This window comes from Danio rerio, chromosome 23 (assembly GCF_049306965.1).
Source record: "Danio rerio strain Tuebingen ecotype United States chromosome 23, GRCz12tu, whole genome shotgun sequence".
NCBI classification, from domain to species: Eukaryota; Metazoa; Chordata; class Actinopteri; order Cypriniformes; family Danionidae; genus Danio; species Danio rerio.
In genome coordinates, this window is record NC_133198.1 from 30,512,150 (window position 1) to 30,530,271 (window position 18,122).

Consider the following 18,122-nt stretch of genomic DNA (forward strand, 5'->3'; position numbering starts at 1 on the left):
TTTTGAGGTTTTTGAACACTTTCTTTGTTGCTCATCTTGCTTCACATCATTTCAGTTTTTTTTTTTTTTTTTGCTATCAATTTCCAGAGATCCTGAACAGGCGTCTTGATAAGACAATAGTTGCCATTAAACTAAAGCTAGTATCAAAATATGTGCAAAGATGCACATTTTCAGTTAAACAGGTTGCTATGTTTGGGGTTTTACTGAAGGCACAGATGTTTTGTAAAATATGAGTTTACATAGTAACATTTGGACATGATGTGAAGACAATGGCAAATCAAATGAACAAAAAACTCAAAATACTCCACAAATATCCTTTAAAATCTGAAAACTATCTATTTTTAAAATAGTAATTTTACTATTTCAGGACATTGTAACAACTGTTATCTGTTCATGTTCAAAACTTCCTACAAACCTAAATACAAGTTTCCAATCACATTTGGATGGCATGATGGCAAGTGTGAAAATCGGTGACATTTTCCAGGGGGTAAAATAATATTTACACTGACCCACTAATTTTTCTATGTTTTTGGTGCCAGTAATAGACATAATGGTCAAAAGAGGAGACTAAAAAAATAATGTTACATAAAATTACAAAAAAAATGTTATATTTAACTCTTCTAATGGAGTATCATATATATAAAAGCAAAACTAAAGTATATCGACATCACAATTAATATTATTGATAAGTGTGAGAGGGGGGGATAAAACGAACATTAACATTGACATAGCAATAGAATACATTAACTTCATCACATTGCTAATATCATAAGCATCAATGAAAAAGAACAGCATAATTATTCTATATTACAAATAAAACAGGCTAAACAACTCTTATGCTGTTATACTTAACCAAAACATGTATTTTTGTACAAGTTGTGTCAAGAAAGACTCAAATGCAATTTCTTTCTTTCAAAAACAAAATACAAATAAAACACCAAATATGTACACTGAACCTACAGAATCACTGATCTGATCTCAAACTGCTCTAAAATCAATTTCCATGTTCTTTACAGTTACTAAAAATGTGCCCACCACTGAACTCAACCTTTACTTTTCAACTTTGTAAGTGTGGTATCGATGGGAAGGCCAACAAGACAACTCTGGCCGAACGCTGACAGGACATTACACTGCCCATGCTGAGTGGAAAACAAACCAACGAAAACAAAACAAGACAAACGTAAAATATATACACATCTAAAATACAACTGTTAATAAAAATGTGTTAGTTCACTATGGTTTAAAACATTTTTAACAAGCAAAAGGACGTTACTACAGGACTTCATCTACAGCAATTACGGTCAATGGTGCATCAAACGGTCTTCTATAAAAGAATTCGATATGAACACATTAATGAAGCATGTAAACAAAAATGATGCATGGCTTTGGGAGGAGATTGGGTCAAATAGCTATGAGAAACTGTGACATTTACAAACTGCTGAGGAATTAAGAATTAAATACGCAACCATTGGACAGGTCAGGTCATCCCAATCCTATTTTTGGGAAGTCAAATTTTTATATCAACCAATTAAGAATCTTTTCAGTGATCTTTTTGTTGATAACTTCAAGCAACTTGACCTAACGTCAAGGGCATTAAATTTTGTTTTCTAAATATCTATATGGTTAAAACTAAAAATCAACTAATATTTATGAAACAAAAAAGGTTTAAGGGGAGCGTACATGGATGCAGATCATATTCATCAATATTGCAACACAGTCATCACTCACCAGTATCCATTAATGGTTTAAGGTATCCTTCTGTTTAGCTCTATTTTGAGTTTGAGACTGAAATTTCTATGCTAAAACACCATGCTAGACAGATTTTACTTGAATTTTCTCACAGCAAGTTTTTGTTCTTTTCACTTTTTATCCCGATGAGGCAAATAAAACCAGGCAAGCTGAGTATTAACCATAAAACAGTCACATAATTTAACGCCAAAATCACTCAGGTCCTGTCTCATCCATCTCCGTTTTCTAAATCTGTATTGTTCCCTGCAGTCTCCTCTCCTGGTTTGAAATCTACAGCAGCAGCTTGCCGTTCCGGTGTATTTTCAGAATCTTTCCCAGTCTCTGTTTAGCTGTTGCAAGTCCTTTCTTTGGACGTTTCCCTGTAGGAAAGAAAAGGAGAGAGAACATTTTAGAGCATGTATGATATCAGTTTGTTTCAGAATTACGAGTATGTTAATTCTAATTACCTTGACATGCTCCAGCTGATGTTGGAGTCACCAGTCCGCCAGGTGAGGGGGCAGAGGGAGAGTAGCTGCTGCTGTTTTGGGGAGACAGTGAGGGGCGTCTGGAAGTCAAGAACACGCCAGGGGCCATGGCACCACTTCCTCTTGGACCTCCTGGGCTGAACGGACCGGGTCCTGCAGTGTACTCGTGGTCCAGCAGGCTGGCAGAGTAAACCTCCACTCTCCTCTCCTCAACTATACAGTCCACTGGAGGCTCAGAGGGCAGAGGAGGAGACACGGGTGCAGAGTCCGGCTGATGCTGGAGCTGGGCAACTGTAGAGTGTACCTTCTCTTGAGGGGTCTTCTTCTTGGTGTATTTCCTCTTGGTTATGGTTTTCTGCTGTTCCTGGTTTTAGAGCAACAAAAGATTACAGTTTCTAATGCTCTTATGAAGTTTTATTTATAAAAGAATCTTTAAAAGAAGCATTTAAAAACTGTTGTCAAAACTTTTTTGGAGTATCAAATTCTAAGTAGAAATATCATGTCACAATGAAGACTGGTGTAAAGTGGTGGTACAAATACCAACTGAATTTTATGAATATTTTGAAAAACTAAAATGAGCACATCAATTTTAAGTATTGTCCCATTTCCACTCAGTGGTACAGTTCGGTAGAGTAAATTAATATATGCCATTGTTCCCATTTCCACTGTTAAAGGTAAAAAAATAGAGCCACTTTTTTGGCACCCTTCTCTAGTGGCCCATTTCCACTGAGTGGTATAGTACTGGTCACCATAATCAGGCTTGCATTTCCACTGCTAAAAAGATACCAATGGTACCCTTTTGGTGGGCGTGGTGTATGACAAAGTTTCAGTCTACGTCATTCTTGCTCCAGGAAATGTCAAAGTAAAGCTGTACGGGTCGTTCACTTATCATGAAAGGCTCTTCTCAAAAAACAGATGCTTTATACACATAAATACTTCTGTATAAATGATTATTACTAACCTTACTATGAACATGACTTGATTATAACTGCAGATCACCCTGCAAAATAGCCTACAGTCTGCGATTATCTATATTAAATACATAAATGCAACAAATTTGTACACATACAGACCCTTACAATCACCGATATGTTAACAATTACAGTAAAACTACACACAGCAGACATTTAGGCCTTATTTGGGTACAAAAACAACACTCAACATATAGCAAACAGTCAGTGCAAACCTCTCATCTGTATTTTAACTTCATCAGCACATGTAACCTCTGTTAGAATGTAATTCTGTCACTCTGAGTTCATAATAATTCAAAAGGTGATGATAAAAGTTGAACATGGCAGATTGTTTATGTTTTAGTTTGCTGAAAGAATCATTTGCTCATTTGTTTTCCACGATTCACTTGCGCGTTTATCCATTCCTGAAAGGATCGGACGTCAGAAGCACTTCAGTAATCACACGCACGTTATTATCATCAGATCAAGAAGTTGGTTATTTCAAATATAGATGCACATGCAAGCTCTCTGGAGAAAATTTAACCGCTCGGGCTTTTAAACAGCCTCGTAAATCAACAAGACATGCAGATTTTGTTCTTCGTGGCTTTGTGGCTGTTCATCAAGACAACAACAAGGTTTGTTTAAGCTCGGTTCGACCATGGCTCATTATTATATGTATATAGTATTACGGTGTAATCATTGATGAATTCCATCAGTTTATAGAGAACAGAATAGAAAGAAAGACATTAGTGGGCGCACATCTATGAAAATCTAAAAGGCAGGTGCTCGATCAAAGTCAAAGAAAACAGAGACAAAAGTAAACCGAATCGTCACAATGCCACTTTAGCTCTCAATAGAATATTTTACTAAACAAAATTTCAATTTACAACCTGTCTCTGCTATAGAGAATTGACACCAGTGTTTGCAACAAGACTAAGAGAAGGATAACATTTTTAATGTTGTGCCATTATTAAATACACAGCTGAAACACGACGCTTAACAATAGAATGACGGCACACAACAATGAACCATACCAAAGACTATAGAATACACAAGACATGTCACTCGTATAGTTTTGAATGGGGAAAAGTGTAACGGTCAATATGGCGACTAAAGCCCACCTTCGAGTACAGGAGCAAATCATCGTCCGCTATAGACTGACGATACTCTGAGGAAGGGACACTCAGACCATACAAGAGTTTCTGCAGATTTAGAGTGATTCTGACGTTTAGAAGTGTAACTAAAGAGATAGTATTGGAGATTCCTAAAATAAAATTCAATCATAAGTTTGGCAACCAGTTTTGGAGAATTTGATGTTTCCCCATTCAAACAGAATGGCCGAACAAACTGCCAGAGAGGCATTTTAAAGATGGCCGCCGAGTGAAATGACCTGTCTTAAAGAGACTTTGACCATACTCAAACATAGCTTGTTGTCTTGTGACAAAAAGCCACATTTCAAGAACAGAATCTGCTGTATGTCCTCTATTGATTTTTAGGGGTTCACATGTTGCATCAAAATGTGTGCAAAGTGTGCAGATTCCTCTCTCTATCTACACGCATCTACATTCGAAAAAATAAACTTGAGTTCACAAAAGACACGATATGTGAACTGCCTGTATTGGGTTCTTTTATGATTGAAAATGAATTAATTGCAACTTTCTGGCATATACCATGCCTACTGATTAAGGGTACTTTGTGTGTATGGCTGTGCTTAATTGCTTAACTTAATTGGCAGTGGAAACACAAGCCTAGTGGAAATGAGGCAAAATTGTATGTAATGGTTCATGTAGATAGAAATTCTGGCACAATGAAACAGAAGCTCACCTGTTGTGCCAGTTTGGCTGCCGCAGCTGCCAGCCCGGTTTCTACAGATGCAACCCTGGCACCCTCTCTCACCGGTCGCTCCTGCTTCGGCAATGTAGGGGTTACACGGGCTAAAGGCATTTAAACAAACAATGATTAGAACCGTTTAGAAAAAAAAATAAAGTCTGCAAAAATGTATTTCATACATGTTATTTACCTTTGGGACTCCAAGGGGTATCATCCCAGTTTCGCTTCCTTTTCATTTTGGACTTGCTTACGTGATCCTCCTCATCAGACTCTAGTGATGGATACACTGAAAAAGAGGGTGCAAACGTGGTGAAATCACCCAGAGTATTTTCATTCTTATACTGTGTCCAGGCGCGGAATGAGTGGATAAATCTTGCTATTCGTGCGTAAATAAACGTGTGAACATTTGAGTTTACTCGCTTCGTTCGCACGTCAAATCCGGTTCAGAACAGACGCGGATTCGCGTGATGGGCAGGGCTTCTGTCAGCCCGGTGACTGTAGCTTCATTGCTAAATGGCTAACATGGATTTTATAGAGAGAATAACTGTGTTTATATGCTTTAGAAAGGCTAAAAACAGCATTGAGCCATTTGGAGCCGAGCCGAGCTGAGTCCACTAGATCCATTCAGAGGTGCACCCAGCTCTGTGAACTCATAAACTCCTCCAGAGACTTAACCTGGATGATGGAAGTATTCAGCGGTGCTTCAGACTGAGCCGAGCCCAGTTTGATGAAGTGTTGTCTGTGTGTGCAGGAGGATTTTTCCCCGGGACACCAACAACAGGCACTACGTCATAATCACGCCCTCCACAAGAGCAAGCTCCTGATTGGTTAACGCGGCGCGAATGACAACTGAAGTTTAGATCTTCGAACTTGAGCGATTTGCGCATCAAACGCGCAAAACGCTCCATTCGCGCCATTGACTTAACATGTATATCACTCGCGCTTGACGCTTCTTTCGCTTCTGTTGTGAACAGCATTAAGCATGTTAGCAACCCTGTTGTAATGAAAAATAAATGTAAAAAACCTCACCATAATCAGAGTCTTTAAAACAGGTACCCAGTGTCTCCTGTTCATCTAAGCTTTCATCATCACTGAGGTGGCGTGCTGGACGCTTGATGGGCCGTTTCCCTGGCCTCTGAAAGACGGCCTTCCTCTCGCTCTTCTTGACTCCACTCATCCACCCCTCTCTCCCTCCTTTTTCCTTCATAAGCCCCATCATCTCACCTCCTCCAGAGATTGACAGAGGAGAGGAAGAGGACGAAGAGGATGATGAGGATGGAGGATTTGCCATCGAAAGCATGCCCTGGATAGCATCACGGGTGCTGGGGGAGGCCGGTGCTTCCTCACTTCAGAACATGAAGAGAATCGTCAGAAGTTAGAATAGAAACACTTACACATTCAAAAACTAAATTGCAGCATATGAAGTGTGTGTGAGACGTACCTCAGTGCAGAATCTAGGCCCGCCACCTGTTTGCTTGCCTTAAGCAAGTCTAAAATCCCACCTGCTCCGCCTTTTACACCCTGCATTGTGAGCATCTCTTCATCAGTGGTGTAATCCTCCTATTCAAAAGTAAAATATGTCACAATTCATCTCTTAAAGATGAATATAAAGGCTGCCCAAAGAGCTCAGCTTGAGTTAAAAAAGAAGAGATTTTGAAGAATGTAATTATAATTTTTGGTGTGAATGGGCTTTAAATATGATTTGCACACCTCAATATCAAAATCCACTTCTCCTGGCTCACGGATTCTGTGGGGGTCACTGCATGGTTTGGCCCGTGGTAGTTTCCTTGGCAGACCTTAATAAGAAGATTGAGAGAAGAATTACACTCTGCCAATAAGATGACATGATTAAATTCAAATTTATTAATAATAAAAATAAAAAACAACATTTTACCAGCTAATTTCTTCTTGCTTGGTAAAGATGGCCTACGGCGTGGTGGAGGGGTTTCATCAATCTGAAGCTCGTCTTCTGAATCAAAATCAGACAAAGTAGCCATGTGGGGCTGGAACTGCTGAAGTGAACTCCCAGCTCCATTCGCACTGCCAGCACGTCCTTTCTTCCTAAGAGGCGAAGAAGAGGAGGTTTCAAAATTAGGTGTCTTGACAAGAATCATCTTATCATAGAAATGAGTGAAGATGGCAATACTTACCCTTGAAGCTTTCCATTAGTTAGCACAAGCTTGAGCTTGCTCTTGTTGATCTTCTCTTCAAAATCATCTAGACAGTCATCAGGCAGCTCAAGCTAAAACAATAAACAAATAATGTTATTTACAATGATGATATAAGGACAAAATGCAAAACAAATAGTTTCATCTTTTAAAAAAATCTTAAATCAGAATTTTGTCTTTACCGGAATCCAAAAAGTATAACTCAGACAGAAAATATACAAAAATAAACATAATATTAAGTACTCTACTGTTCAAAAGTTTTGGGTTGACAAGACTTTCAATATAATTAACGCATTATGTCCTCAGCATTATAATTCTTTTACAAACCATTTCAATATGCTGATTTGTTGCTAAAGAACCATTTCTTGACAATTTACTGACCCCAAACCTTAAAATGTTTGAGGTTGCACTCACACTATCCTATCCAAACCACGCTTGGGCACGTGTCCCAGTTCGTTTGACAAGTGTGAGAGCTCAGAAATGGGCCCAGGCACAGTTCAGTTGGCGGGTTTGGCCTGGTTGGAAGAGGTGTGCCAAAGTGCGGTTCGGCTGGCCTAGTACTATAGGCATAGTACTATTGACATAGTACGCTTTTAGTGTGAGTGCAAAGCGAGCCTGAGCCTGAAACTGAAACATCACTTTGAAGGGACTGTTTCATATGGGTTTATTAATTATTCTTACTGTTCAATAAATGCAAACTGTCATCGTTTATTAAAGATGCAAACCCCTCACTGTACGTCAGCTGCACCTTCAGTAAACCTAATACGTGCAGCACAATGACTTTTAGGATCATTTGTGAGCGTTAAAAGTTGTGGCTGTTTTGCTAAACATTTGACTGCATGTCACTGCATCCCAAACCACTAAAACAATATAACTAAAGCATTTTCCACTGTGCTGAGCGAAAGCACTTCTCTTCCTGTTAAACTGAACAGTCGCATCATCAGTGACATAAGCGTGCTCAGGCTTGAAGGCAAAATACAGTGTGAGTGCAGGCCATCTGAGGAGAGGGAACAATCGTGCTTTGGCATGGTTTAAGGCAACTGTACCTAGTGCGAGTACACCCTGAGTGTAATAAACATAATATTAACAACATATAAGTTTTATATATTGTACCTTGCTCTTTTTGACTTTACAACCAGGTTGGAACTTCTTAAGTGTGTGTTTAGTATGAATCTCCAGCAGATCCAGCTCTCCGGCTTCCGTCTTTATCTCTTTGCCTTTCTGGCTCTTTTTCTTTGCTCCCGGAGGGCCTACTCCACCTCCTCCAAATGCCTCCTTTGGCTTTGGGCCTCTCTTTTTACTTAGGTGCTGGCTAAAAGTGAGAGGTGTGTTTAACTGAGCCTTGGGGTGTGGAGAAGGAAGACCCTGAGAGCCGCCGAAGGGTGTCCCGCTCCTGCCGATGTTCTGCTGAAAGATATCCTGCAGAAAGTAACACACTAATTAGATGCACGATAAACAGCACAACCCATTTTCTTACAAATCTGAGCCTGAGATATTCTCACCTCAACCAGGCGTATCTCCTTAGCCAGATCCTTCACTAATTGCTGCGTCTTTATTGTGTCAGGTATCTCCTGTTCATGCTCACCCAGGGACTGAAGATTACAAAAAGAGACAATGTAAGCTTTGTGTTATCATCACACATAATTCTAATGAAACTCTTTAAAAGTATTATTTAAGTATTTTTCAGTTTTTCTTTTTTGTGTGTTTATGTTGTTACTAGTCACCCATGTGATTGTATTTTCTGTGTTTTAAAATTGAAAACTACAAAAAATATAATACATATTAAAAAATATGAGCCAAATTTCCCATTGTTACCATTTGTAACTTGCATAATAACTGCTCAGTCCTACATTTAATGTAATTAAACGTACTTCCTTCCGTGTCCAGCCGCGGAAAGCATTATTCAGAGCTTTGGCTCCGTGGACCAAGTAAGTGGCGGGATGCCGCCGATTCTCTCTTAGACCTAAAGTGGATTGGAAAAACATAAACTTGAAAGTACGTGAAAGAATGTTGTAGTAAATACAAGAACAGGCACTAAAGACATTTGCTTTGAGTCATTTGCTTAATAAGAAGAAGCCTCACCTCTGAAAGTATCCAGGAGATGCTTGCCAACATACCAGCACACGGTCTCAAAATTTGGAAACTTGAATAAGTCTGCCGTGCTCAGTCGCTTTTCTATTTCATAGGCTCTATTGAAAAGAATGGGAATATGAACCATTAAAAAAGCTTAGATCAATACTGGTTAAAACAGGCATGTCCAAACTCGCTCCTGGAGGGCCGGTGTCCTGCAAAGTTTAGCTCCAACCCCAATCAGACACACCTGGGCTAGCTAATCAAGCTTTTACTAAGCTTTCTAGAAACATACTTGCAGGTGTGTTGAGGCAAGTTGGAGCTAAAATCTGCAGGACACCAAAAATGTAGGCACCAGTCAAAAATTAGGCGCACCTACCAAAAATTGACATCTTAATAGCAGGAACCGTCTTTTCAAGAGCTGCAATGATTAATCTGAGTGAATGCATGCTCTTTTGCAATGGTCAACGCAGTGCCAGTTGGACGACTGACAGCACTGTGACGATTAAATTAGAAAATCTAGTGCTTAAAGTGTGTAGATATGTCAAACACTGTTACCTGAAAACTCCATCCCACTGGCTTTACGGTAAATGCTTTTGTCAAGGCGGACTTTAACCCACTGGAAGTCTTTTATCCAGTCTTCGAAAAGTGTAAATGCTGGATTAACATTCACCACATGACCACTAATAAGATGTGGCATTATTTGTAACCTAATCAGTCAGTGTCATTTTCATTTGCTCGTATCTAGACCTTTATATTTTCTGAGCTGTAGCTCTCTGTCATCTGAACTGAGTAATCGACAGCTGATATTACCCAATCCATTCACATTCAGTTCTAGAGTAGTCTGCCAATAAGAAGAGCCTGAATGCGGGGAAAGCATTGCGGGATTTGTTTACTGCAAAAAGTTGACATGACAACAGTTTGGTGTTTTTTGGTGCAAAGATGCATTCTGTGTGAATGTTTCCTAAATATGCGCATCCGGTGAATATTTTAAAGTGAAAACAGGTCGCATGGCAACAATTTTAAGCACTTGCACAAATGCTCCCAAATATATTTTGAGGTTGCATAGACAAAATTTCGGACGCATATGTGACCAAAATGGTCGCAATTTCGAGCCCTGCAAGGAGATGAACAGAAAAGCATTAACTCACCGAAGCTGCATGTCAATGTTGAGGCTGTGTAGAAAATTTCCCCCAAATGCCAAACAGTCCACAGGGGTCAGGACAGCATGAATCCAACCTAATAAAGAGTATAGATTAATAATTTCATGTCTTACACACTTAGAGTAATCAAATAAACGTATATCTGCAATATACAGACACAACAGGTAGTACCTGTCGGGATGAAGAGGGTGTTTCCTTGCTTAACTGAACATTTGTAGCACATGTCGACCTGATCCCCAAAAAACAGCTCATTCTGATTGGAGGATGAACTCCAGCGCTCAAAAAGAGACAAATTAGCAGCAGTGGGGCGAATGAGGTAAAAGATCTTTTCACCCTGACAAAGAAAAGACATACATAAGAACACTTTAGTCAGAAAGACAAACAGCAAAGCTTTCAGGAGTGATCAAATGCATTTTTTTCTCTCACATTTACTGCTTTCTTCACTAATAATCTACTGCTAATTAGAGAACAACTAACCCGGAGTACGTGGTACCACACGGAGGTTCCTCCAAAGTCAATGTGGAAGTCTGTGTAACTGTCCTTCACTCCCATTAGGCAGTATTTCTGCACATTAGGCCTCTCAAAGATAGACTCCTCAGGCCAGAGGTTCTCCACCCATGACAGCTTCCTCACGATCTTTGGTGTCTCCACCAGATTAGACAACCTAAGAAAACACGCAAAGTTTGCATAGTTGAATCCTCTATGAAAAGTTTAAAATCTTAATAATAAAAATAAATAAATTGGAAAAGGTTGTTGGTCGGAGGGAAGAAGAAATTTCAGGTAAAATAAGGTTTAATTAGGATTTATACATGCAAAATATTTGGGGTATTTTCTGGTCTGGTACACATCACTAGAGAGAAGGTTATTATTTTACTTTAGTTATGATGCTTTCATAAAAAAAGAGCTGTCACAAGTTACAAGATTTGGCTAACAATTAATTGTCTAAGAAATAATTGTCTGGTTTGGTGCACTGATGATCAATTGTGTGTATTGAAGCTCATACAGTAATCCTAATATATTGTCAAATATGAGTATATAGTGTATATAAAATTATAGTTTACATGCATATTTGTGTGTTCATGTGCATTTTTATAGTTCCAATGATTGAAAATGAACATGTAAAATACAAATTATGAAATATATATGTTGAAAATATGTACATGTATGACATGCGCCATTTGTCTTCTTTAAATATTAAAGAATCGCTTCACAGCAAGAAGCTAACTGGTTCGAGCCTCGGCTGGGTCAGTTGGCATTTCTGTGTGCAGTTTGCATGTTCTCCCAGAGTTTGCGTGGGTTTCCTCCGGGTGCTCCAGTTTCCCCCACAGTCCAAAGACATGTGGTAGAGGTGAATTGGGTAAGCAAAATTGGCTGTAGTGTATGAGTGTGAATGAGTGTGTATGGATGTTTCCCAGTGATGGGTTGCAGCTGGAAGAGCATACGCTGCGTAAAACATGTGCTGGATAAGTTGGCAGTTTATTCCGCTGCATGTGGCAACCCCAGATTAATAAAGGGACTAAGCAGAAAAGAAAATGAATGAATGAAATATTAATAAATTGTTACAAATATTGAGGTTAATTAACTCTTTTTTTATTTGTATCTTTAATATAAATATAAATAAGTAATTTGTTGTGTCCTGAAAATGTTAGAAACACAACAGACTCCATTTTTTAACTAAACAAAGATCATTTGTTCACAGCTAAATACATGACATGCATTTAGGAAACAGGCTTCTATTTCTTGCTGACATGAAAGCACCACTGCATCTATACGCTACTGCTGCACACATTGATTCATGAAAATGCGTATAGAATGTACCTGGTGTCTGAGAACTCTAAGCTGATCACATTGAGCACTCGATCTCTGTTTGGGCTGTTGTAGTACTCAACAAACTCTCCCAGTTTCATCTTGAGGTCTGCTTGGCGACTGACATCAATCACATCAATTTCCTTTTCAGTACCTTTTAAAAAAAATTACATTTCTTTCAAAAAATCACTTCTCAGATACACAACTAAAAAAAGTAGCACTGCGGATGTGATTGAAGTTACCAATATAGTGCTCCACATCTGTTACAGAGAAGGACGACGGGGGCAGATTCATGCCCAGGCCATCTTTCCTGAGGACCAGGACTGGGACACTGAACGAGCGCTCCTCTAGAAACTCAACCGTAAGCTGAGCACCGGTCGGCTTCAGCAGGACTTCATCAGCACTGGAATATAAATAAATGTAAAAACTTTTTTTAGCATTCTCGTCGTAGTTGTATTATTGTAACATCAGATAAGCATAAGCCCACAATTAGAAGTGAAGAATTTGTTTAAAGTCAGATCAAGATTAAATTTAACTAATTTTCAAGGAATAGTAACATAAAGCTAAAGAGTTCAATTTTAGCATTTTAAAATCCAATCAGTCGTGAGTTTGAGCTACTTGTATAGCAAGGTAGCGTTCAGAAAAAACAAAACACCTGCGAAGAAACTCGACACAGATGAACAAAAAACCCTACTGCCAGCTAGTGTTTCACAAGTGTTATTGCAGAGCAACACAAACAGCATGCAGAATTATAAATGCAGGACTATACGCAAGGCAGGCACAGTGGGTCACGCTGATCATTCGACGCAGAAGTAAAAACAAGGCTTTAGCTTAGCATAAATCATTGAATCAGATTAGACCATAAGCATCTCAACCAAAAATGTAAAAAAAAAAAAAAAAACATTTTGATAATTTAATTTAAATCTCAACTCTTCTGTAATTACATTGTGCACCAAGAGTGACAAAAAAATAAAGGTTGCTATTTTCTAGGTCGATGTGGCTATGCTCTCACTCTGGCATGATAATCAAGAAACTTTGCTGCCGTTCCATGGTTGCAGCAGGTGCAATGATATTATGCAGCAGCTGAAAATAGTCCCCAGCTAGGTAACAGTGCTGCAAAATATCATTGGTGGAAAAACAACTTTTCATTTTCCGTTAGTCTTAGTACACACAGGGCCGGATTAGGAATACATTGGGCCCTGGGGCTATAGCAAATCCAAGGCCCTCCCCTTTATTTTTTTTACCTCACAAAAGTATATATTATTATTAATTGTTGTTTTTGGTATTATTATTATGGTTAGTAATAATTTACTAATTCATATTATCTAATTTTCCACCATTAGATTTTTTTATATTTGATTATTATGGATTTTTTTCTATTTTATTAAAATAGGCCTGCAAGAATACAAAATTAAGCAATGACATAATATGAACTTTAAAGTTCAAACAGGCTGCAAACATCAACAAAACAAAACAAAAAACTTTTGCAATACTACCTCAATTAGTGCTTTATAATTAATACTTTAAATTGGGGTTTACCTTTAAAAACGTTCTTTAGAACTTTAGGTGACCATAAATCCCTAATGATATAATATCTTTAATATCCATGCTTCTAATATCCAAAATAGCTTTTTGTGGTCTTCTGAGTTACAGAAGGTTATCCTTATTTTGTTTATTTATCTATTGTTTTTTTGCATCAGATATATTGTCTAATGAAAGCCAGGGTCAATATTTCATTGCTCCATATTATTACTATCATTTTCATAAAAGGGGCAAAGTAAGCATCCATTAAAAAAAAAGTTTGCTTTCTAACTGGTTCAGTTAGACTTACTGTAAAGCACAGGTGTCAAACTCAGTTCCAAAAGGGCCGCAGCTCTGCACAGTTTAGTTCCAACCCTAATTAAACACACCTGATCAAACTAATTGAGTCCTTCAGGCTTGTTTGAAACCTACAGGTAAGTGTGTTTGAGCAGGGTTGGAACTAAACTGTGCAGGGCTTCGGCCCTCCAGGAATTGAGTTTGACACCCCTGCTGTAAAGCATAGAGTGTATTTACTTGAGATAGATACTCCACAACCATGGATATTTTGAAAATGCTTTACAGGCAATTTGATTTGATCGCACACTGTTTCGGTTATATTGTGTGATGGAAGGATTGTGCGGGTGTGCGCCGCTTTGAGTCCAGCTGTAATCGCTGCACGGTCGAGACATTGCTTCAGTTCCGCCTATCCCAGCTTCTGTTGTTACATGTACAAGTTAGCCTAACTTTGACTGGACGGTTCTTGCAGTAGTGCCAAAATAAGACTTTCCTGGTAAAAATGAGATATGTGATCACTCTTTGGGTGACTAAAACAGGGATATTCAATATTCTGATTGGGCTACAGCCACTGAGCCCCAGTTTAGCACTGACGTCACTGTTTTTGAACAGCAGCGAACCGGAAGAATTACTTCACATTATTTTCGTAGAGTAAGCACAACGCAGAGGCGTTTCCCTCGTCATACCGCAAATTAATCCTTTAGCTAATCAAGCCCCACCTAGCCCTTACATTTATCCGGCCCTGAGTACACAATATAACTACAGAAGAGTTAAGATTTAAATAGGAAAATGACTATAACAAGCAAGATGCTAATCGATTCAATGATTTATGGCAAGCTAAAAGTTCTCCCACCAGTCCCGGATATCGGCTGAATGGATTCAAAAATGGAAAAAATTAACTGTTTAACTTAAGGTAACTTGTAAAAAAAAGTGAAATGTTCCTTTAAAATGTAGAGTACTAGAGGTATTGACAACCTAGAATTACCTAGAGGTCATTTTGAGCTAGCAATAGTGTAAATGTACCTGGGAAAAGTGCGACAGCGTAGCTCTCTGACAAACTGAGCACTGCCCGTCTTCACAGGTCGCCCTGAGTCTCTCCCCAATCCAACATCAGCGTGTTTTACAGCTCCTCGCCGTTTACGCACTGACAGAAAAATAGATATCATAGTTACTAGTCAAATTTTTCCAAGTTTAGATGTTTATTAGTCCATTCTAAGCTGTAAATCGAAGTTATGAATAATCATACATAAAATACACAACAAAAATAGTCTGTTTCTGACTTGGTGCAAATTAGTTTCCATACAATTTCATAAACATAAAGACCAAATTAACCCAGCACTATTACATTAGATTCAACTTTATTGTCATTAAATATGCACAAGTACGAGGCCAGGAAATGCAGTTTAGGTCTAAACAGGAGTGCAACAGCAGCAAGTGCAGGATACAGGTATAAGTTATAAAGTGCAATTAAAGAAAAACTATGGGTGATATTTACAGATGGATGTACTATGAACATGATTATATAAAGGTTGTATTGACTATGAACAGAGATTTAAAATAGATGAATATAGGTACAGATACTCTGAAAACATTTATTTTTAATCCACAAAAAGACTTACTAAGAAATAGTCAGAATTGACATTTATTACACCATTTGTGACACTTACTGACAGATGGTCCATGTGTCACCTGACAGTTAGGACAATGATACAGATCAATTTCTGCTGCTTTGTCCTCCTCCACACCAACACAACTACACAAAAAGAAAAAACATATATTATTACATTCACAAAAAACACATTCATAAGAAGTACAAGATTTAGCTTTTAACAGTCATTTAAAAATTTTGCAACCTCACCTGCCATGAAACCAGTCCTGACAAACATCACACTCAATCATGAATCGGGTGACATCATAAGGGAGACGACACAGGCAGTAAACCGGAACAGATGCCATTCTAAAGCCTCCGGCCTACTATCTTAATGTAAAAAAGTCTTTTAATATGGTATTGCTTCTTTTCCAAGCACCACAGTTTATTTATTTGTCTCTGTGGAGTGTCAATTTTCTTTACAAAGGTCAGCAATTCCGTTGAGGTGTTGAAAAGACCAGATTCACAGTAAATTTTGTTGGCAGTGTCAACAGCTTTCAGACAACTGTAGATCAATATGCTTCAGCCGTTGCAGTCAAACCGGGCAATAGGTGCATACCATGGCTCGACACCTGTTGAGAAAGTAAGAAAAATTTGTCAAATGAACAATTCAACGTATTATAGCCAAACTACAATTCAAATAGAATGTGTAAATTATTTAAAATATTAAACTTTGGAAATGTGTTCAAAATAATACAAAAGAATTAGTCTGTGTTTGGCTAAACTTCTACATCTATGCACCTGCTGCCTTTACTATAGCCAACAGTCTCAATCTTTGCAAGCTTCTTATTCATTCTCAAACATACCTTTAAAGTGAAGCCAAAATAGCCCACAAGACGTTATAACTACACATTGTCTGGCCTAAATGCTTAAAATATTACACAAAATACATGAAAAACTTGTAAGTTATGTTCTGGTCCTGTTATTTATTTACAAAAGTTTGTGTCAAAAGTATTTGGGTTAAGACTCATAACACTTCATTAAAGATTTATACATTACAGTTGTAAAAACTACACATTTGTGAAAGCGACCTTTCACAAATAACCTAAGTAACTTATCAATAACGTGGTAATAACAAATCTACTATGATGTTAGCGATACCAGTTAATTCACATAGTTTAGAGCTGCATAGATGGAGTTGACTTACAACGGGACGATGCTAAAAATGAAAGCGCGATGCACAAATATTTAATTGCATCCACTGAATTTGTACATTTAAAATCATATGTGTGTTTTTATATTAGGCAACGCATTTTCTGAGAGCAGAAAAGAGTTTGTTGAAACATAAAAGCTGGTAGCTAGCTTAGCTGCTAATAACATAGCATAATCGTTAACGTCTTGCAACGTGAACCTGCTTAATCTTTGTGTTTACAACTCAACCAAGATACGTTTCAGAGATTTTAGAAATTTAGCTAGAAATGAAATACGTAGGATGCTATTATAAGAGTCGCAGCTAAACAAAAGGACTTGTTGCAGCGCGCGCAGTGCTATAGGGTCTTACCGGGTGTAAAATGCCGCGACTCCCCCAAGGGCCAATCGCAGCATGCCGGACAAGTTTTTAGGAAAATCCGAGGCCTGCGCGGCCTGCTTTACAAACAACAAGAGGCTTTCAGAAAACGCACAATTCTTCCTTTTTACGTATTTAAGAGAGGAGAATGAGTAAACAAATCTTGCAAGATCTCGAGGGAATACAGTCCACAGCTGAGAATCATAGATTTTATGAAATTCATAACGCAGCGATTTCCCGTGCTATAAATCCATCCCAATCCGCCCGTGCAGCGACCACTGTCTGCGGGAGAGGGAACAATAAAGTTGCTTCGCATGTCGGTCGTTCTTCGGACAGCAGAGACTTCAGATGAGCCCGAATCTGTATAGAGTTCACCACAGCATTATCTATTTAATAGCCACTATCGAGTTAACCAAATGCAATACCACGGATATCATTCATCCCATGGTTAGTGTATGAAACTAACTTATTGTTCAAACAAGGGGAAGTAAATGTTTTTCATGAAAAATAATAACATACAGAATTTAATAATTTATTTATAATATATAATATACCCGCTCATACTATAGGCTACTTATATTGCTTATGTTTTGAAAAATATCAGCAAAATGTAAAAAAAAAATGAAATTTGGAAAAAAATAATCAAGTGTTTGTTTATTTAGGGTAGGTTCAAATTGGTTAGAATAACAGAAATAAATGAATTAATCTAATAATAAACTAATATCGCATAACAATTTATTTATGCTAAACCAAGGATAGGTCTGCATCCTCATCGTTTTTAGATAAATAATATTTGTTCTTAAGTAATAACTACAGAACAACTTATTCATTGATTTATAATCAAAGATATCAGCCAAAGCAGACGTAGAAATAACAAATTGTTTGTTTGTTTAGAAGAGTAGCTTTTTATCACCAAGGACAGAACAATAGCAATTTAGAAAAATACAGATTT

At 38.0% G+C, this 18,122-nt stretch overlaps 1 protein-coding gene across 2 annotated transcripts; it reads right to left on the reverse strand.

The window, feature by feature from the left end:
* Window positions 1–516: 516 nt before the first annotated feature.
* phf8 (PHD finger protein 8) lies at window positions 517–17,454 on the reverse strand. Of its 2 annotated transcripts, XM_005162265.6 has the most exons (22): window positions 17,165–17,454; window positions 15,874–16,235; window positions 15,683–15,768; window positions 15,039–15,159; window positions 12,443–12,603; window positions 12,213–12,354; window positions 10,872–11,058; window positions 10,566–10,728; window positions 10,383–10,470; window positions 9,244–9,350; window positions 9,033–9,124; window positions 8,664–8,753; window positions 8,275–8,580; window positions 7,144–7,235; window positions 6,888–7,054; window positions 6,704–6,789; window positions 6,435–6,553; window positions 6,023–6,339; window positions 5,184–5,279; window positions 4,988–5,097; window positions 2,196–2,577; window positions 517–2,108 (listed from the first exon to the last, which is right to left on the reverse strand). In XM_005162265.6, exons 2-22 carry the CDS (start codon window positions 15,969–15,971, stop codon window positions 2,020–2,022), a joined length of 3,099 nt encoding a protein of 1,032 aa, XP_005162322.1. In that variant the 5' UTR covers window positions 15,972–16,235; window positions 17,165–17,454; the 3' UTR covers window positions 517–2,019. The 2 variants fall into 2 exon arrangements, with proteins under 2 accessions (XP_005162322.1, NP_001189376.1); NM_001202447.1 differs by lacking the exon at window positions 17,165–17,454 and having other exon boundaries at window positions 552–2,108; window positions 15,874–16,225.
* Window positions 17,455–18,122: the final 668 nt, after the last annotated feature.